The 22,726-nt window shown below is 31.8% G+C and overlaps 2 protein-coding genes across 4 annotated transcripts; one reads left to right on the forward strand and one right to left on the reverse strand.

Annotated features, from left to right (window-relative positions):
- The first annotated feature begins 4,874 nt into the window (after positions 1–4,874).
- Positions 4,875–8,866, forward strand: LOC114176470 (BTB/POZ domain-containing protein SR1IP1-like). Its single transcript, XM_028061518.2, has 6 exons — positions 4,875–5,123; positions 5,239–5,389; positions 5,550–5,619; positions 5,700–6,302; positions 6,828–7,370; positions 8,140–8,866. The coding sequence occupies exons 2-6, from the start codon at positions 5,370–5,372 to the stop codon at positions 8,677–8,679; spliced, it is 1,776 nt and encodes a 591-aa protein (XP_027917319.1). The 5' UTR covers positions 4,875–5,123; positions 5,239–5,369; the 3' UTR covers positions 8,680–8,866.
- Positions 8,867–10,170: 1,304 nt separating this feature from the next.
- LOC114174894 (uncharacterized) lies at positions 10,171–12,916 on the reverse strand. 3 transcript variants are annotated; one of them, XM_085671167.1, is made up of 4 exons: positions 12,687–12,916; positions 12,073–12,397; positions 10,871–11,037; positions 10,171–10,788 (listed from the first exon to the last, which is right to left on the reverse strand). In XM_085671167.1, the coding sequence occupies exons 3-4, from the start codon at positions 10,949–10,951 to the stop codon at positions 10,243–10,245; spliced, it is 627 nt and encodes a 208-aa protein (XP_085527293.1). In that variant the 5' UTR covers positions 10,952–11,037; positions 12,073–12,397; positions 12,687–12,916; the 3' UTR covers positions 10,171–10,242. The 3 variants fall into 3 exon arrangements, with proteins under 3 accessions (XP_085527293.1, XP_027915427.1, XP_085527294.1); XM_028059626.2 differs by having other exon boundaries at positions 12,073–12,916; XM_085671168.1 differs by lacking the exons at positions 12,073–12,397; positions 12,687–12,916 and having other exon boundaries at positions 10,871–12,041.
- Between the last annotated feature and the right edge of the window lie 9,810 nt (positions 12,917–22,726).

Raw genomic sequence — 22,726 nt, forward strand, 5'->3', positions numbered from 1 at the left:
TTAGGCAGAAATTCGTTTGTGATTGGATTTTAAATGAAGATAATGTCCTTCGCGATGAAGTTATTCAGCACTACGATCTGCTGTTGAAGAAATAGCTACTGTGAATGTAGAAATTATAATTCCATCACAAGATTTTTGAGACAATTTTACATAGGGATAGTTAGATTGAGGTAGACAAAGTCAATTATGTTGCCACAATTGTATATATTGTTTAATCATTTGTTGGAGTTAATATGTAGTTTGTACATTGACAGATACATTCATGATGACATGGTAATATAAACATCAATATACTTTGATTTGGGAAGGCAATTGTGCTATTTTCGATTGTATTAGTCAACTTCCAGTACAGCCTGTACAAAAACACAAATTACGTAATGATAGACTAGAAAAACAGTTGCAGTAGTTCGTGTACAAAAACTACAACGTAAAAAGACACTTATGGAGTCAGAAAAGGACACTTAAATCTCCAACCAGAAAACTTTATTTTTAATTCAATCTTCAATTTGAAATACTTAAAGAAGTTTTATGGTGATGGAGATATTTATATGGCCTTTGGATTGTGTCCAAAACACAAATTATGTAATGATAGACTAGAAAAACAGTTGCAGTACTTCCTGTACAGAAACTACAACGTAAAAAGGCACTTATGGAGTCAGGAAAGGACACTTAAATCTCTAACAAGAAAACTTTATTTTTAATTCAATGTTAAATTTCAAATACTTAAAGAAGTTTTATGGTGATGGTTGATGGTGATGGAGATATTTGTATGGCCTTTGGATTGTGTCCAAAACACAAATTATGTAATGATAGACTAGAAAAACAGTTGCAGTACTTGCTGTACAGAAACTACAACGTAAAAAGGCACTTATGGAGTCAGAAAAGGACACTTAAATCTCCAACCAGAAAACTTTATTTTTAATTCAATGTTAAATTTCAAATACTTAAAGAAGTTTTATGGTGATGGTTGATGGTGATGGAGATATTTATATGGCCTTTGGATTGTGTCCAAAACACAAATTATGTAATGATAGACTAGAAAAACAGTTGCAGTACTTCCTGTACAGAAACTACAACGTAAAAAGGCACTTATGGAGTCAGAAAAGGACACTTAAATCTCCAACCAGAAAACTTTATTTTTAATTCAATGTTAAATTTCAAATACTTAAAGAAGTTTTATGGTGATGGTTGATGGTGATGGAGATATTTGTATGGCCTTTGGATTGTGTCCAAAACACAAATTATGTAATGATAGACTAGAAAAACAGTTGCAGTATTTCCTGTACAAAAACTACAATGTAAAAAGACACTTATGGAATCAAGAAAGGACACTTAAATCTCCAACCAGTAAACTTTATTTTTAATTCAATGTTAAATTTCAAATACTTAAAGAAGTTTTATGGTGATGGTTGATGGTGATGGAGATATTTATATGGCCTTTGGATTGTGTCCAAAACACAAATTATGTAATGATAGACTAGAAAAACAGTTGCAATACTTCCTGTACAGAAACTACAACGTAAAAAGGCACTTATGAAGTCAGAAAAGGACACTTAAATCTCCAACCAGAAAACTTTATTTTTAATTCAATGTTAAATTTCAAATACTTAAAGAAGTTTTATGGTGATGGTTGATGGTGATGGAGATATTTATATGGCCTTTGGATTGTGTCCAAAACAGAAATTATGTAATGATAGACTAGAAAAATAGTTGCAGTACTTCCTGTACAAAAACTACAACGTAAAAAGGCACTTATGGAGTCAAGAAAGGACACCTAAATCTCCAACCAGAAAACTTTATTTTTAATTCAATGTTAAATTTAAAATACTTATTGAAGTTGTTTGTTGATGATTGATGGTGATGGAATTATTTTGACAGCCTTTGGATTATGTCCAAACCATATTTCACGATATTATACAGTTTTAAACCAGTTGCAGTGCTGGGTGTACAAAAACGGAAACGTAGAAAGGCATTTATGGAATCAGACAAGGACACTTAAATCTCCAACCAGAAAACTTTATTTTTAATTCAATGTTCAATTTGAAATACTTAATGAAGTTTTATGATGATTGATGGTGATGGAAATACTTGTATGGCCTTTGGATTGTGTACAAATTTATCATTATGTAATGATAGACTAGAAAAACAGTTGCAATACTTCCTGTACAAAAATTACAACGTAAAAAGGCACTTATGGAGTCATAAGAGGACACTTAAATCTCGAACCAGAAAACTTTATTTTTAATTCAATCTTCAATTTCAAATACTTATTGAAGTTTTTTGCTGATGATTGATGGTGATGGAATTATTTGGACGGCCTTTGGATTATGTCCAAACCATATTTCACGTAATTATACAGTTTAAATGCAGTTGCAGTACTGTGTGTACAAAACGTAAAACGTAAAAAGGCACTTATGGACTAACAAAAGGACACTTGATTATCGAACTCAAAAAGTTGGTTTTTAAAAAAATGTTGATGAACAACAAACATATTGAATCCAATATAGGCAAATCCTGCACGAATTACACAATTCTGTTTTTGTTGCTCATTGCAAAAAACATCAAATGTCATTCACAAACAACAACCACAAAGCTGAGAATGTGTTTGTCAATGTCATCGGAGTTGAATGTGGAGTGTCATATCCACCAAAAAATGTGATATTCATTAAACTTACAACCTGCAAAAAAATAGATTTTGTTAAGTTGAGGAACAATTTGGGGAACAACTCATCAAAATGCCATTTCAATCATCGAACAAGAAAATACGATAATGGGGTTTCATTTCCGGAAAAACATCACAAAAATAGTGGTCTCATTTGGGGAAGAACATCATAAAAATAGGGGTTTGTAATCGGATAGTAAAACATACCAGAGCACCCTTTGATTTGCAGAACAAGAACACTTCAAAGTAGGGCTTCCAATTCGACGCACGAAGCTATGGCAACAATCCGCACTCTCGTCGCACTCTCGCCGCATTCAAGCCGCACTCTCGCCGCACTCAAGCCGCACTCTCGCCTTTAGTTTAAACCGCAAGTGAAAGTTCTGTTTTTCTAACTTTTCCTTTTTCCTCTCTTGCGCGTGTATCACAACCTCACAATTCACTGCAACTTCTCTCACGCGTTTCTGGTCTCATTTCCTTAAAAATTATTAAAATATTAAGTGCCACGTAGACGGGTAATTTTGGGGGTCAAAAAAAGGGGACATTCTATCATTATCCTATAAAAAAATATCATTATCTCTTTTACCTATCTCTACTCTAGTGCACGTAATTTAACTGCTTGTGTCCAGTATGAATAACGACTAACACTGTCATCTCAAACAGTACATCTCATTCTATTGATTAATTCCTGACATAAACCACTATCTTACTAGATTTTTGTGTTTTGGTAATATATTTTGAAGATAACAGAGAAGTATTAAATTAAGAATTTTTATATTATTCATGTATTTTATATGGAGTAAAGATATAATAGAATATTAAATATTAGTTATATTTTAATTGTAACTTTTGAAATCTAAAAAAAAAAAATATTTTTTTATCTTTATTTAAACAATATTAAAAATAAAATAAGAAATTCAAAAATTAATTTAAATAAAAGATTAATAAAATATTCTCAATATCTCATTTTTCTTTTCAATATTTGTTTATTTGAATTTCAAACTAGGGTTTAATTCTCCTTATTTTAATGCTTGATTTTCCCCCATTTTGTTACTTATAATTCTTATCTATGGATCACATCTTTATTTAATTGACATTATTTTTTGTATTTCTTTTTTTGTCAATCTAATTTTTACTTGTTTATTGTAGATTAACAATACATATTCGATGGATATTAGTTCTTGGTCTACTTTCTCCTCTTAGAGCTGTCAAAACAGTCAAAACAGTCAAAACGGATAATCCGACCCGATCCGGCTTGACCCATCATGGATTGATGAATGACTCACTTTTAAGCAAGTCAAAAAATTCGAACTCGGTCCGATCCATCACGGGTTGGTGGGTTAAACGGGTTGGCTCACGGATTCACTTAATTAAAAAAAATACAATTTTTTTATTTTTTTCAGTCAAAATTAAATTGTAATTCTAATTAAAATCTAAATAAACTTTAATACAATCCAAATACAAGCCAAAATAATAAAAAAATACAAATTATTTATGTGTTGGATAAAAAAATAATCTAACATGACCCAAATGTAAAGCCCAACTTAATAAAAAAAATAAAAAATACTTGTGGGACCCTTTTATCTGCGGGTTGGTGAGTCAACCCGACTTACCACGGGTTCAACCCGGGTGAGCCGGGTCAAAAATCAACCTGTATTGAAATTTGTAAAAGAATTTCAACCCAACTTGGCTCGAATCCGTGGTGAGTCGAGTTGGCTCGCAGATTCCAACTCATTTTGACAACTCTATCCTGTATACATTCTCCTCTTATATACATCAAACATTTTCAAGAGACATGTATATTTTTTTAATCCTTCTTTTATATCTTCTTTGTAGATAAATCTCTTTGATCAAAATTTAAGAGCAATTTATTCTTCACTCTCGATTCTTATTTTAGAAAAAACGTTAAATTTGTTGAGTTCTTGAAAAGATTCTTGATCATGAGTAATGTGATTTGTATAACATATCTATAAGTGAACCTTTGTAGATTTATTCTACCTTTCTTGAAGACTAGTCTATTCGAAGAAGTAAACATTTATTCTACCTTTCTTGAAGGATTGAGCTATAATGAAGTTAGTTTGGTATGATAGGAAAGGGTTTTTGGGTTGGCACTTTCCATGTGGGGAAAGTGCTGACCCCGCTACACGCCAACCAAAATCCAACTATCTCATCCTTCACACTCTTACTCACTTAAAGCACACACCACACACCACACATCACAAACACAATCACAATCTCCACGCTAATATTTTCCCTCTCTTCTTACTCATTACTTCCAAAGTACCGCTCCTACTCCTCCCTGTACTCTCAAAAAGGTTCATTTTCTTGCATGCAACAAGACCCTACTTTCGGATTTCAAAAAAGTTTATTTTTTCTTTTCGTGGCCTTCAAGTTCTTCTTGTTCTGTTCGCCCTGAAGCTTCTCACTTGAGTAATATTTCAAAGGGATATATATATAATATAAAGTAAGTACTCTGCTCCCTCACCCTTTTTCCCACAAGTTATTATACACTATATATAATTTAAGAGCTTTTAACTGTCTTAATGTTTTTGCTACCTTTCTTTCTGCTTCATCGTCAGCCATGAGGTAAAGAAACTATAGCGACCAACAATTCTGCCTCTGACATTGGTCGATGGTGACAAGAGAAACCTACTACAGCTAGCTGTTGCTGATTTTTGTCTCTCAGAATTAGGAGCTTATTTCTAGCACCATGAAGAGAGCAAGTGCATGGTATGTTTCTCATCTTCTAAAACTCCTTCTTTGGTGGCTCTTGTAACAAAAGTTTCCTACTTCCTTTAAGTAACATACATTTGCTGATTGCTAGCCTTAACCTTTACTTAGATATAAAGAAAATTATTGGAAACTCCTGACTTGAGCTATTTGATTGCAGGGCTTTTTCTCATGAGATTCCAAGTGATGTCACCGTAAAAGTTGGCGAAGTATCGTTTTCCTTGCATAAGGTACTGAACCAATTCAAACACAACCCTTTACAAAAGAGAGTATTTAAGTTTGAATTAATGAATTGTAACATAATTTGCAGTTTCCATTAGTTTCCAAGAGTGGCTACATAGAGAAACTGGTCTCAGCATCCAGTGGCGATGATGTTTCATTCATTGAACTCTTTGATGTCCCTGGTGGAGCAGAGGCATTTGAACTGGCAACAAAATTCTGCTACGGGATAAACTTCGAGATTAGTGTTGAAAACATTGCGGTGCTTCGATGCGTGGCAGAGTATCTTGAGATGACAGAGGATTATTCAGTTGGAAATTTGGTAGGAAGGGCTGATTCTTACTTGAATGAAGTGGCACTGAAGACTATTTCTGGGGCTGTGTCTATCTTACACGTGTCAGAAAGGCTCCTTCCAATTGCGGAAAAAGCAAAAGTGGTGAGTCGATGCATAGATGCTATTGCCTTCATAGCCTCAAAGGAAACTCAATTGTGTTCATCTATGAGAAGTGACATTAGCAGTGATGGCATGGCATCTCACCAGAGGCCAGTAGTTCAATGGTGGGCTGAAGATTTCACAGTTCTCAGAATTGACATTTTTCAAAGAGTGGTAATAGCAATGATGGCAAGAGGGTTTAAACAGTTTTCTCTTGGTCCCATCATTATGCTGTATGCACAGAAATCTCTACGAGGTTTGGTAAGATTATGACCCTTTACCCAAAAACATAGAAAACATACAAATAAACATGGTTTTATGTATTGATTTTGTGCCAAGAAAAGATTCTTTTTGTGACTACTTTTAAGAAATAATTGTTTCAAATAAAAATCAGTTTTCATTCAGTCACATATTATCACATATAACAGGTTTATTAAATTTTATAACAATCATTTTCGAAGTTATGTTTAAAATAATTTCTGATTAATTAATATTACTGACAGTACAGTGAGTTCAACATTCATGCCCTCTTAGTATACAAAGTTGTACAGTGTCAAACAATCAGGAATTAGTGTTGATGTGACTTTTATGGTAATTATTATAAGAACTCACTCAAGAATCATATATGAATCATGATGGTTAATGACTAGATGTTGCATAGCCTAAAACGATATACATAAAGCTAAAACGTAGTTTTATGATTAATTATAACAAATAACAGTGATTAATTATCACAAGTAATCAAAATGCACAACGATTGATGAAAATTTCTTGTTGGGGGAGCAGGAGATATTTGGAAAGGGTAGGAAGAAGATAGAAATTGAGGCCCAAGAGGAACACGAGAAGAGGGTTGTTTTAGAGACACTAGTGAGCCTTCTGCCAAGGGAGAAGAATGCAATGTCAGTGAGTTTTCTTTCTATGTTGCTTCGGGCAGCCATATATCTGGAGACTACGATTGCTTGCAGGCTTGATTTGGAAAAGAGGATGGCCCTGCAGCTAGGACAGGCTGTTTTAGATGATCTTCTCATTCCTTCTTATTCCTTCACTGGGGACACATTGTTTGATGTAGATACAGTGCAGCGAATCATGATGAATTACCTACAATCTGAAAATGAAAAACATTCAGCCTATAATGCAGATGATGAATATTTTTCTCCTCCCCAAAGTGATATTTATGGGATTGGAAAGCTAATGGAGAACTACCTCGCTGAAGTAGCCACCGACAGAAACTTAGCTGTTTCAAAATTCATCACTCTTGCTGAGCTAATTCCTCAACAATCAAGATCAACAGAGGATGGCATGTATAGGGCCATAGACATCTATCTTAAGGTACGCTTCTAAACCCATGTGGCTGTAACTTCTTTTGGGGTAACTTTTTTTCTGAAACTTGGTACTATATATTAAATTAGTCATCCCTGCTAATAGAAACTTCTTTATATAAATTGGTATAAATTGGACTCCTTAACTATACACACACAATAACTCATGGATGTGTTGAAATATTAATCATTAAGTGCGTGTTTGGTCGTGAGTCAGTAAAGTGAAACCTTGGGGATGTTTCGTTTTCCCACCATATCTCTTAGTAGCTTTAAGGTTATCATTTTTTCGTAATGATAAAAGCTCTACGGTAGCTTTTACGTCTCTCAGTTATTTGAGGTGAATTCTTACAAACTAACTTAGAAAATGTATTTCCAAACACATGTTTTATCCTTACTCATTTTAAGGAGTCAAATCCAACTTTTATGGTGTACTCAGATTACCTGTCTCTCTTTCGGGTCTTATTAAAGCTTTATTTGCATAATGATGTTATTTTAATTTGAGAGACATGATATGAGATCGAAATCTGAGACAGGTTACTTCATTTCCTTTTGATAGAACACGCACTTACGATCACATTTTGTACTTTTACTATTTTTCAAAGCCAACATCAGATTTCTCTTCTAGAAAGCACACACACTGAGGTTTAACACATTTGAGTTGGTAGATTTTGATGTCAACACATAACAATATTAAACTTACAAAAATAATCTAATGTTCCATCAATTTTATAAAAGCATCATAGATTGCTGGTGGTAAAGTAAAAATTTGCAAATCTCAGGCTCATCCAATTCTAGGCGACACTGAGAAAAAGAAAGTGTGCAGCGTGATGGATTGCCAGAAGTTATCACGAGATGCGTGTGCTCACGCAGCTCAAAACGACAGGCTTCCGGTTCAAACTGTGGTTCAAGTTCTCTACTATGAACAACAACGTCTTCGCGATTCCATGGATGGTAGTGTAGGTTGGGATTCTCCTAATAATTTTCGTGACAAGGCGAATCTATCCCCCAACGAGCTTAATCCAATGTCAAACGAGTTCTCCATCTTACGAAGAGAAAACGAAGATCTGAAACTAGAGATAGTGAAGTTGAGAATGAAACTAAAAGAGGTCGACAGATCTTCCCTTAGATCAGCATCAAGCAGTCCTGTAATATACGGTTCACCCTCCGCTGATAAGCCTCCTCTCCCTCGAAAATCGTTCATCAACTCAGTGTCTAAAAAACTTGGACGTCTTTCTCCTTTTTCACGTGGCGGTTCTGCCACCAACCCTCTCAAAAGTCGCGTAAAACCTGACAAAAATCGGCGACATTCTATATCCTAATGTGCAGGGTACAAGTTCTATCTTTGTTTTCAGAGGTTTATTGTATACAGGGCTAGTTTTACTAGTTTTACTTCACTGTTATAGTCGTGAAGATTAAATTTTCATGATCCTTACGTCCAAGAACTTTAATGTGTAATTTGTAAAGGGTGGTGAAAAGTAATACAGAGTTTCTTATTGATTGCTTGCATTGCAGGCCAGTGTCTACATGAATGCTCCATGATTCCAGAAGAATAATAAAATCAATAATTTATCATCTGGTATCATCGGAAAAATTAATTTTTGTTGAGGACTATGCATTATGTTGAATACCCAGAAAAAAAAGAAAAACTTTTTTTGTTTCATTCGCAAATGCCAAATGAAGTTGTAAATTTTGTTCTGTTCCATTTAAAAGTGCACAGCTTCTTGCTGAAGATTCAAATGTTAATAACTCTGTGTGTGGTCAACTAGAAAGGGAGGAATGGAAATTATCCGTGTTTTGGGGACAATTTCAACAAAGGGTTTATTGGTGTAAAGATGAGGAAAGTACAATTTTTAGAAAATTTCTGAAGGAGTTAATGGTATAAAGAAAAAACGAATATTAGGCGGGTCAACTTGGAACAGTAGAGCGACATAGACAGTACATCTTTCCAACGACCTTAAGATCCCTGGAAGAACACAGCATCTGATAACAGCAGTTAGTGGGGTCTGTCTGTCTTTGAATTATTGAGTCCTTGGGATAAAAACTTGGTAATATGGCTCAAGTGACAGCCTAGCAATGTCCGTGCTGATGTTTGAGCCTAATCATGTAAAGAAAGGAGATCATGGTTTGGATCCGATTCATGCACATTCTAAAGGCACCAAACATAGCTATAAGTTATACATATTTCGGGACAGACCTAACGTAAGTATGTTAATGGATGTTTAAATATTAGCTGGAGAATCTGATGTCCATCCCATGGCAGACAGGATTTAGATCTCCAACTTCTTGTTGGCTTCCAAGTTGTGTGCGGTTTGTGAAGGATAAGTGGAAAAATTTGCCTACTTAACGCGTTCAGGGTAGTAAACAACAACATTGTCAAATGAATCCTATTTGCTTTCTACTCTTACCCAAAACTTGAATTGTTTTTGTTCTGGACCCCTCTTATGAACCACGACCTTCCAGCGGTCCAAATACACTGAATTGGTATCTAAAAGTTTTTTCTCATTTTAGGGAAAATTGATATCTAAAAGTTCTTTGTTGAAAGATTGAATGTGGAGATGGGAATCTAATTAAAATGAAATATCTCAGCGTTTCTGAGAAAGTGATATTTAATTCATGTAGTTGTCCTGCGAAATGTATGAAAGGATGTTTGCATGGCTTTTAGTGGGAAGTGCAGGACCAGAGAAATTTGAGTGGCATGTGACTTGTGAATAGTAATGGGTTTGGGCATCAGGGAAAAAATTGATCTTACGATAGACACATCAAATCCCACCACACTCAATAATTCGGCTGAACATTCAAAACAAACATCATCCACAAAAGTTAGTCTTAATTCTTAAAACACAAACATAAAATATATCGCATTGACCATAGATTTTTTCTTTTCAAGTCATGTTCAGATTCAACACTTGAAAAAGCCAAGGTGAATGTTTTAATCTCTCTTGTCTTAATTGTTCTTCTACATCAAAACTGTTTCTAATTCCACTTTGGCACCCTGGGGTTGAACCGGGCATCTGGACAAGGCGAATTATGCTTCCACTTGATTCTTCTCTTGTGCTATGACTGCCATGACATCTTGTCTTGTTTATAATGCTTGATCCACTAGAAGAAGAAGACAAGCTGTGTCCTGAATCTGAAGTTAGTGGTGTCTCAACTTTCTTCCTACGGTTGTAACTTGAGGGGCCTAATGTTAGCTCAATCTCAGTCTCATCTATGACCTCAAGCACCCCATCTTCTGATTCTGCAATGTGCTCCTCTGCTGGCCGTTCAAGGTCAAATTTCATTTGAGGCTTTTCTTGTGCTCCTTTATGAGTTAAACTAATCGCATTCTTCAAGTACCACTCTTCTTCGCTTACTTCAACACCTCTTCTGGTTTCCATGTTTTGCATCAGTATCTTCTGAATTCGGTACAAACGATGTAGTTCATATACCTGTTAAAAACATTCTCAGGATTTTAAGACTCTAGTATTCATGATTGAACAAGATATCCTGAAGGAATAGAAAGAGAAGTACCTGCTCTTTGAAGGTTTCTTCGTGTTTTAACATGGCCATCCTCATGTACTCTTTGTCGCAGGACCTAACAAGCTTCTCCATCGGTAATCTACTTAGCTTCTGAGCAAATGAACTTTGAACCAGTGCTTCTTTGTAGGAAATTTGAACTCAGACTTGTATCTTCATGCCTTCATTAAGTTATATATCACTGATGAGTTTAAGTGATGTAGTTGATAGATGAAAAGCTTTTATATAGAAAACAAGATGGTTTATCAAAAAGCATGGTTACAATGGCCTTGAGACCTATAATACAAAATGATAGCATCAACTTCCTTTTAGTATAATTTGTCTGTTCCCTTGCTTGCTCTGCTTTCAAAACTTTGGACCACATTCGACTGAACCCCAGCAAATAAAAAAAATATCTCCCGACACCTTTATCAGTTGAATTTTCCTTCCATAATTACAACTTCTCATTCATACACACGCATGATGTCATTATTCATGTTATCCGTTCAATTATTGCAATATTTAAATCAACGACCAAGGAGACATTTTTCTCTTCTTTTCATATGCCCAGATTAAAAAGAATGCTTGAAGAAGCAATATCATTATAGTTAGGGCCATAAGGAAGCCCATTTACTTGTTTTTTTAACCCTTCAACTTTCCTTCCTCACTTTCTCTCTCATTCACGGAATTTGTACCATAATTTTGTTTGTCATAATTAGTTTTTCCCTTGTTAAACTATCTGCAGACATCCATCCCTATTACTCTGGAGATTTAAAGGTGTGAATGATTTAGGCTACGCTTTTGTTTGGGTAATCTTTCAGAGTGTACTATACTATACTTCTCCACATTGACCCGGCAAGACGCAAAGCATATTCCTCATCTCTCAATTTCTTCAGGATTCAACATTTGTTTGTTTTGTTCTCTACAATCTAATATCACAATCTGACATTAAAGTATCACACTAATGACATAATATAAGTTTTAAACACATTAATATATCATCAATTCTCAACAATAGAAAAACTTTGTAGCACCCTGTCATTAAAGTTACGCAAATCCAGTCCCACAGTCTAAAATACATAACAATAATAGAGAATGACAGAAAATCAGTTTGTAAATATGACCAAGAATTTGGTTTTGAGAGTCTTCCTAGAATCAAAGAGAAGTTGAGATAAGAAAAAACTGAATTTCCAAGGAAAAAGATTATAACTTCTAACCTGCTAGAGGGCACCGAAAAATTGTTGTGAAGAAGAAGACGAGAGAAGAAAAGGGGATCTCAGAAGGAAGGGAAGTTAAGCGACAAGACAAGGGTGTGGTAATTTGACGAAGACTCTGCTAATCTGCTCTGATATTCCCCATCAAGGTGGTCAGTACATACTGTTGGGGATTAAATAGAAGAATACAATGTAACAGAAGTGTTTTGGAATTTAAGATTCTCTCTTGAAGACACGGAAACCAAGGCGCTATTGCATGAGGGTAGAGGCATGCGAAAGAAATCCCAGTGGCTTGACCAATGTGATTGAAGTTTTGTGGAGGAGATGCCTGAGACAGGTCCAGCAATGCAGATATATTAAACAAAAGAGTAAAGAAAGGAGAAGAAAAAAAAAATAAAGAAATAGATGTATTATTATTAGCAGTAATATAAAAGTATATAATTGTTGAGGATCACAAGGCCTTGGTTTGCTCAAGACAAATCATGAACAGAGAACACAGCATAGCATAGCATAGCCTGGTGAGGTGAATCACATGCACCTAAAATTTCTACATCATAAAATAGTTGTCTGAAACTGCACATCAGAGTATTATGTATTATTGTATAATTGAAGCGTGCCTATGTGATTGTGAAGGAGGTTAAGGTGGCATCTTGTGTGCCGCCGACAGTTGGATCCTGACCGTACGATGAATGGGTATCTCTGGTAGTTGTGGAAGCTAGAAACTGCCGTGAGGATCTCAAATCCAACCATTGGTGTTGAGTTTTGGGTGATTAAAAAAAGAAAAGGGGACAAAAAATCATGGGTTTATCCCTTCCTTAATTCTTTTGTTGGGGGCGAGCAAACAGTGAATGATGAATGATGGATGTTTCGTACCTGTACTATGGGAAAATAGATGCAATAATATTTGATGGGTTTTTGGCAATGATTATAGACGTTAACTTGGCATGTGGGTGGTATGTTTTTGTTAATAATGTAATGTGAGTGAATGCATGGTTGTGGTGAGTTTATAGATTTTTATTTACAAATGGATGTGCATACGTTACGGGTATATATGTACGGTAATCCATGTAATAACGTTGATCGATGTGTACCGTGGTCGTTGTGAACATGACCACACAGATGGTTGTGTCTGTTTTGGCAATAATAATAATAATAATAATATTTGAAAAATGATTAAATAAAAGAGAGGGAGGGAAATGGACGTGGAGTGGAAGCACGCGTTGCCGGGGGTAGAAGGTGCATTGTTATGGGGTGGTGGGTCCTTTGAGTTTGCACAAAAAGCCTGACCTATATACGGGGCTTCGCTCATTCTTTCAATCACACCAACCAACCAATTCACAAAAAAATACTACTATATGTCACATGCCAAACCCTTTTAAACTATGCACCAAATCATTTTCAGCAACGATAAATAAACTACTACACGCTCTTAGATCCACTAAATTCTTATTATATAATCATTTTCCCTCACTAACAATCACAAATATAGTTACTGCTACTAATCACCATGTGGAAAAATAATAAAAAGATATTTTCTTCACTATTTTTTAAATTTAAGATTTTTTTTAAGAACATGTGGCACAATGGTAAAAAGGTATTTTGCTAAAAGATATTTTGTTAAGAATTTGTTTCCTATTACGTTTAGTACTTCTCCATTTTTTTTTTAATTTATGGAAACCTCTTTTATTGTTTGGATTTGGTTACAAAATTTACCTTTTATTTCATTAATATTCATATGACACCAATCATTTTGATGATTTTTTTAAAATATTTTCAATTTTTCGTTTCCTAATGAAAAGCAAGATTTAGCAATGATCTATTATTTCCGTTGTAATAACTTGTAAATATGAAAAGAGTTGTTACGTTAGTTTAAAATAAAATTAAAAAATTATTGCTGATATAAATTATCTTTCCGAAAGTATTTGTTGTTGTACTCAACCATTTTTTTTCTCATATTTTTCATTATTAGTGCATTTTGAGTTTAGATAAATAATAGTAATAGCACCTAACAAAATTATAATTAAATGGTATGAAATAAACCTTTGAAAAATATAAGATGCTAAGACTTTTTCAAAAAAATTAAAGCACTTGACGAAAGCACATCACTATGCAAAGAATAAAAGAAAAATAAAACACAACACCAATCTCGTGTTTTTTTCTACCAATTTACTGTAGCAGTGTATGTAAATGGAGGTGAGTGTTGTGTACGGATGGCACCGGAGCGGAGTGAGGACGAGTTTCACTATCTCATACTTATCTTCATCGAATAACGGGTATAATCTCATATTCATATCCGTACTCATTTTCTTACTAATTCAATATTAACTTTAATTAAATTTTATAAAATAATTAAAATTACGGTAAATGAAACATAATATTATCAAATATTCAATATTAACATGATTATTTCTTCGATATCAAATACTTTGAAATAAATTATGATTATTTACATTTTATATTAGAATACCAAATAAAATTTCATGAGAACCAAAACAGTTATTAAATTTGTAAATATTAATGAAACCTAGTTGATAAAATTTAAAAATATTTTTTAAAACATATAAAAGGAAAACAAATATTCAAATGAAAATATATTTTAAATGTATGTTTACTTCAATTTTTTAAATTATAATGAATCTCTTTTTTATACACTAATAAAAATTATAACACATCACTTTATCAAAATAATGCAAAGAACAAATAATAAACATAATAATAAAATTTTAACATAGATCTGGTATCTTTTGAACTCCAATATATGTTGGATGGTGATAAAAAAATATTCATAACAATTACATTAAATTTTTATATTGTAGTAAATAAAAATTGTTTACAATTATAGTGAAAAAAATTACAGTATGATTGATAATGAGTTAGAAAATAAAAAATAATTAGATAAAATATATCAAAATATTATTCTACATAATTAAAATAAACAACAAATAAAAATATTAAAAAATTAACAAATGTGTGTCTTAAAAATAATTTGAGAGACTACTGAAAGAAACAGCACAAAGGAAAACAAATGTATAATTAAGGGTATGATAAGATGAAAAATACCTAGAGATCTAAGAAAACTTTTCAAATATCAACATATATACTCAATGGTTGAGAAATAATAAAAATTGTTTTAGCGAAACAAAAAAGATATTCAAATGAAACAAAAATTAATAATAATAAGTAAAGATTTTTTTTTATATTACCTAGTAAATGAAAGGTTTATGGTATTAAACATTTAATTTGAGAGTATTAAACATTCTCATGTGAAAGAAAAATATACAATAAATAAACATATTAAAAAATAATAGAAATATTCAAATGTGAGACATAATTTTTTTTAAGTAACATACATCATTTTAACACAATTACATATGATAAAATGAAAAATATATTAGAGATGCGAATGAGTTTTATGACAAATTAAATAATTAAAAGAAATAAAAAATAGAAAGTATATATATATATATATATATATATATATATATATATATGGTTACTTAATTAATTGTGATAATGTTTTAATAATTTAAACAGAGACAAAGATATGACGTGGACGAGTATTATGGCGGGGATATGTACATCTCCATACTCATTCAATGCGGGATTTCCCGTCAAAACGGGGACATGTTCGGGCAATACCCACATGGACGAGTTTATTTGTCATCTATAGTGTTGTGTTTGTTGGAAATTTTTTAAATATGTTATATGTGGGGTAATATGAAATATTCACATGATCAATTATTTCCATAGGATGATCCATTTGTCAATGAATTTTATAATTGTTGCATAAATTTTTGATATTGTAATATAATATATTGACAATAATTTATTATGGCAATTACTCTATCATGAGCAGAGAACTCTATAAATTCACTTCACACGTACTCGCTTTGGGTCATCAACTATACTATCTTCTCTAGTAATATACCATCAAAAGTTTGGAGAGTGAGAGTTTGAAACGAAAAAACACATTAAAGGATTCTTGTGATAATGGTAATGATGGAAGATTAGTCCTTATTTATTCTTTTCACATTAGGTTTACATTTGGTATCAGAGCAAGTTAAATTATTTTGCCTTGTTTTTTGAATCTGTCGTGGTTATTCGATTGATGTCAAACCTGTTAGATTATGAACCAAACTAGATCAATTACAAAATAACAATAAACCCTACCTTAATTGAGTTGTTCCCAATACCCAAAGGATAGAATGCGGAAACGGACTTGGTAATTGGGAACAATATATGAGAGATTGACAAAATTAGTATCTAATCTTCCAACTATAGAGCACGTGAAGGTTTTCTCTTGATTTTCTCATCTGATGGGGGATAAGAGAAAGAAACAGGAACATACCGTCATGTCCACATAAGGGACCGTAATCCTATATTTCTAATTTGGACCCTTCATCATATTAGAATATTGTTGGTATCTACACATTCAATATATCATGATATATATATATATATATATATATATATATATATATATATATATATATATATATATATATATATATATATATATATATATATATATATATATGGATTTAGAGTCATGGATTTAATTGCTAAGGTCATTGAAGTTATATTTCAGACAACTCTATTGCATCATTTATGGCTAAAAATAAATGGAAGTTAAATTAAACACATACACATTAAATATCTAGCTATAAGAAAACATGTTAAGTGGTCCATTTAGCATGTTAGCACTGAGTCAATGATTGTTGATCTTGTGATTAAAGACATGTCATTAAAGAATTTTAAGGATCATTTAAATGGGACTTGGTTCCATGTTGTGATAATAATTATTTTTATTTCAATAAAACTCTTATTCAGCTTTTTCTCATCTTGTTGTGCACATTTGTTTTTAGAAATTTTTTTAGACCCAGACTAAACATATGGTTTATTCATTATAGTTAAGAGTCTATAATGAGAGACTTGATATATTGTTGATGTATTGTGATATATAGAGATAACACTCACTATTGGAGGACCTGCCACCGTGATCCTAGTATTTAGTTTCTTGTATTGATTGATAATGGAATAAATGGACCAAGGGAAAGAATGTTTGAAATTTCCCAAATATGTTATATGTGGGATAATATGAGATATTCACATGGTTAATTACTTTCATAGATGTGGTCCATTTATCAATCAATCTTATATTATTTGCATAAATTTTGATACTGTAATCTCATATAATTGGCAACAATTTATTATGACAATTATTTTCTAATGAACAAAGAACTCTATAAATTTCACATCTCACATGTATCATATGCTTTGGGTCATCAAATCTGCTCTATTTTACAATATGTTATATCATCAAAAGTTTACATTTGCCATTTTATCCTTATACTTTTCCAGTTTTCCACTTCTACACTTTTTTTCAAGTTTTTCTTTTACCTTTTTCGTTGCGGGCATTGTGTGATATATCTTAATTAATTAAATTATAATTTTAGTTTTTTTCATTATAAAAAAATAATACTTATTATAAAAAGGGCTAATTATTTAAATTATAATTAATTAGATTTTTGAATTAGGAAATGAAATAAAAATATTTTTTTTATTCTTTACCTCATCATAGGAAAAATTGTAATTTAAACTTTTGTTGATAGGAAAAGTTATAGTTTAAATTTTTGATATGCTGGGTTATAGGAAAATTTTTAAATTTTGGTTATGCCATTAACCTAAATAATATTCATTACAAAAAATTCTAATTAATTAGATTGTAATTTTAATTTTTTTACGCCATTATAAAAAATATATATTTATTATGAAAAGTTTTAATCATTTAAATTGTAATTAGTTAGTGTTTTATTGAATTGTAGATTAGTTAATTTTTAATCAGTTAAAAATTACTTTTATGTTTATATTAAATTTGTTAATATCTTATTTGGTTTAAATTTTTTATTGCATACAGAAAATTTATATGAAAAATTATATTAACTATGTATTAATGAATAGAATTAAACAATTTTTGTTAAAATATTATAAATTTGTAGTTTATAAAATTTTTAGATAATTATAATAGAGGTAAATCTAATTAATATAAAATTTGAGAATTATATGGTTTCTAAAGTAAAGCAACATGTTCTAGTATTTTGAACTTCAAGCAATAATTTTATCATCAAATATTATATATTTATCGTAATATTTGGTTATTTGGCCATCATATAAATAAATGTTATCCATTTTTAAGATGAACAATTTCTTTTAAATTATTTTCATCCATGTATATTTTTTAACAAAATTACTTCCATTTAATTTATATTAATTTTAAACTATCACATCTTAATTTAAAATAATTTTATAATATCAAATTATTACTTAATTTTATTTAAACTAATTTTAAAAAGTTTATTTCACCTTAATTTTTAAAAATCATATTTTAATTTAAAATATTTTTATCAATATTTTATTTTTCAGTTTAAATAACCACTGACATTTAATTATGATATAATTTACACTGTTTATAATTTAACTTAAATTACTTTTATGTCCATGGAATAAATTAATAATCTTATTTTTCTATTAATTTTTTTTAATTTATCAAATTCATCACATCATTTACTAATTTTAATAAAGCTCCAGCCTCTTGATAACATTAACACACCAGCATCAAATCTCAGAATGCAAACTCGAGTTTTATTTAGGGTTAAAAATATTTGTTCATAATTACTTTTTAAGTAGGTATTTACTAAAACTTATAATAATGAAAAAGAAAAAGTGAAAAATTATTATTAAAATGAAGAATTGATTTGAATGTTTTATATTATAATTCAAAAAGTCTTTTAGATGTGTAGAAAACTTAAATTACCTTAAGAGAATATTTTCAATTTTAGCAAGAAAAATTGTACTAAAAATTTTATAATTTTTGTAAAAAATATTTATAGTTTTTATAAGAAATATTACTTATTAAATAATAATAGTTTCACTAAAATAGATTATCTTTCTGCTATGTGATTTGTAATAATAACTTGAAATAACATAATACATACATAATCCATTGTAAGAGTTTTGACTAAAAGTCTAGCCAAGAATTGTATCTCATAAAATACTTTGCATATTGAGTTATAATTCCCACTCCAAACAATAAAATGTGTTCCTTCAAACAAATTGCAATTTTTTTTCTTATTTTGTGGACCAGATCGTAGCTGAATGAAGACTTTGGGACAATAGAAACAACCATACGTTATCATTATAAAATTGTTTGTTTTAGACAACAATTCAAAACGGTACACTCATACTCTAATTAATATCCCAGGACTCAATGAAGGATTGGTGACTGGAATCAAACTTTCAAAAGGGTTAGTTTCACTCCATACTTTATAATTTAATTAGTTTTAAAATTAGATTGGATCATCATCGACTGTCCATAAAATAATAATAGTTTGTCATAGTTTCATCTTTGCTGATATAAGAATGCAACTGTCTCGATAAAAATATTGCTGTTGACTTGAAAGGGTCCCATATGGTATTTTCCTTATGCGGCAAAATACTAAAGTGTGAATTTATTTTATCAAAAATATCAAAATGGGAAGATATCCTTAAGAAAATATAAAAATAGACAAATAACGTGAGTTTTGTATTCATTGTGAAGAAACTGTGTCACTTTAATATGACTTTTAATTCTTCAAAGTGAAATTGTGTTTGCATGGTATTATATTTAAAAAATATAAAGTATATTATATTTATAATTTTTTTTTATTGAAGTAGTATTTGATTGACACATGTAACATCCCATTTAATAATCATAAACTATTAAACAAAATATAGCAAAGAGCATAGAATAATATATATATATATATATATATATATATATATATATATATATATATATATATATATATTAATGTACAAAATCACATTACAGTTATCTTAAAAAGTAAGATGAACTGAATATAAAATTTATACAAAGATATCTAGAACAACTAGGAGGTTTCTCAAAAGAGATTACTAATACTATGACTCAAATGATCTGGATACAAGCATTGATGTCGAGTCCTGGTAAGTTGTGCACTTGTGGTGACATTCATTGCTCTGCAAAGCTGTAGATATTACCACACACAAGGTAAATCTGTTAACACCTTTGGTCAAGGTAAAATTCCTAGGCTGGGACCTCCTGCTCCTTGTTGGCCTCTTGGCAAGCGTACCAAAAGTCAATTGTAGTATAATGATTTAAAGTAGGAGTGTCGAACCCACGAGGAACGGATTCAGTGAAAATTAATAATTATCTCAATCAGCATATATATGCAGAAATTTTAATTCGATGGATTATCAGCAGTTAAACTAAATTGCATAAATAAAATACAGTAAAACAGAAAATTAGTTAAAAGATCAATAAAAGATACTGGGATTGAATTTCATCTATCTCCCTTGTCTGTAATTTGGATGAATATAATATATAACATCTGAAAATACCAATATTGATGCACACTCAAAAAATCATTTATACCGATCCCTCGCGTATAAAATTCATAAGATTAGTTCCCTGAATATTGATTCTTCACATATTCAACAAACTATCCAGCATTACGGTCGAGTGTTAAAAGCAATTGATATATTGAGATCTATTCCTAGCATCACAGTATATCAAGTATCATTGTTCAAATCGGATTTTCAGAAATACTTTCCAGTCAGATCTAAAAATCAAAATCAAAACATCTATTGATCAGATAGAAGTAAGCATTAAGAGCAGAACAATAATACCAATACTGAGTAAAACAGAAATGCTATATATAAATATCACCAGATTACATCCAAGTTCGAGTAGATTACATTCAATCCCAAGGAAAGAGATTAGCCACTCATGGTAGCTATCAAAATCCTAAGAGCTAAAGAAAAAGAAGAAGAATTATAATCTGTGTGATGCTCCCAGTAACAGTTCTGCAGCACGGATGCGTTCTTCTCCAAAAATTCCAAGCTCCCTTCACTTTCTGATGCATTGAGAATATATACCCACGAAGTCTCGCTCAAGCTACCTAAGTCTCGCTTGAGCGAGACAACATTCTTCATCCCAAAGAAAGCCTCTCGCTTGGGCGAGATGTGCTGAAGCCAACATCTCGCTTAGGCGAGCAAGAGTACTTTAAGCTGAAGAAAGGATCTCGCTTAGGCGAGATTGGCAGCATCTGGGCTCGCCTGGGCGAGAATGGCGGCAAGAGAGGATCTTCAGTCTCGCTTAAGCGAGAGTCTGCATCGCTTAAGCGAGAATGGCGACAGTGGCTTTAGCCTAGGCAAGAATGCTTTGGTTTGAGCGACCTTGACAACATTTCTTCTCTATTTTCTCTGTTTCTTGCTTTCTCCTTCATTCTTCTTGAGTTCTCTTTAATCTTTCCTGAAAAACACACAAAATAGGATCAAATGATTTCCTTAAATCAAAACTTGGAAGCATGTGATTGAAACTTAGATTTAGGGAGAATCAATATGAAATGAGCACAAATTTAAAACATAAGTGCCAGAGTTTGTTATGAATTTTTACTGAATTTTGGCACTTATCACTCCTCTCACCACATGCCCCATCTTCTCTACTTGAGAAATTAATGGTCATTAGAGTGTCAGGATAACTTTCCAACTGAACTCCCACATCAATGCTTACACTATAATTACCACCACTAATTCTCCTCGAATTAGTATGTTCATATACTCATTCCCTCAATCAATAATTTAAATAACATCCACAACAATTCAAATCATACTCAATTGACCACATAAAGAGTAATTCATATTCTGACCTACTTGCCCAGTCACTAGAACTCGCCCAGCCACTAGGCCAAGTCTGGAAGTTCCTGACTTGAAAATTCGTCCAGTGAGAGTTACTTGCCTAGTGACTTCCCAAGTCTAGAAGTCCAACTTGGAAATTCGACCAGCGAGTAAGGACTTGTCCAGCGAATTAGCGAATTTGCGAATCTGCATAATTCTGCAGATCTGTGTTCTGCAAAATTTTGCATATCAGCTCACTCGCCCAGCGAGTAAGAAACTTTGCAGAATTATACAAAAACTGATTTAACATGTTTTATGCATCTCCAACCGGTCCATACCACTCCAAAATCAGTGCATAGATCATTCAATTATCAAACATCAATTCTATCAAATTATTCATACAATTGAATGCAAAAAACACATTTAAACCAACAATTATTCTCAATTAAAAGGAAAACACACATCTTCATAGTTTTCAACATCACAAGCAATCTCGCATATTAGATACATCAATAAATCACAAATTAAAAGAACCTAAGGCAGAAAAGGTAGTAGGCCTTGATTCAGTGGTAACTGAGGCATAAAAGTACATAAAAAATTTCAAATTCTGTGGACAACGCGAATTTGTAAAATTTTTTAAGCTATATGCCTCGGTTAGTATAACAACTAAGGCATAAAAGGTGACTTTAATTACAAAAATGTCACCATGTGTTTATATGCAGCGGGTGCACAGGAACCAAGACATATACTGCGATATAAACTCACTAAAATGTACTAGTGAACATATCCGAGTACGATGACAAAGAAATTAGCTTCCTTTACTTGAAATAATACACAGACAATTCATAGAGAGTTCCAATATTCTTTACAACCCTGTAGAGTCCCCAACTCGCCTGAGAACAACTTAGAGTGCATCAATTTTTAAGTGAGATTTTTTATTTTTCTCCTACAATTTTGTCTC

This window comes from Vigna unguiculata, chromosome 3, assembly GCF_037176805.1.
Source record: "Vigna unguiculata cultivar grain cowpea cultivar isolate G323 ecotype 2 chromosome 3, ASM3717680v1, whole genome shotgun sequence".
NCBI lineage: Eukaryota > Viridiplantae > Streptophyta > Magnoliopsida > Fabales > Fabaceae > Vigna > Vigna unguiculata.

Excerpts from the sequence above, each read along its gene's own strand:
- LOC114176470 (XM_028061518.2), top strand. The coding sequence starts at position 5,370 with ATGAAGAGAGCAAGTGCATG. Across the intron at positions 5,390-5,549 it reads ATGAAGAGAGCAAGTGCATG|GGCTTTTTCTCATGAGATTC; the intron begins GTATGTTTCTCA and ends ATTTGATTGCAG. Across the intron at positions 5,620-5,699 it reads TATCGTTTTCCTTGCATAAG|TTTCCATTAGTTTCCAAGAG; the intron begins GTACTGAACCAA and ends CATAATTTGCAG.
- LOC114174894 (XM_085671167.1), bottom strand. The coding sequence starts at position 10,951 with ATGGAGAAGCTTGTTAGGTCCTGCGACAAAGAGTACATGAGGATGGCC. Across the intron at positions 10,789-10,870 it reads AAGAAACCTTCAAAGAGCAG|GTATATGAACTACATCGTTT; the intron begins GTACTTCTCTTT and ends TGTTTTTAACAG.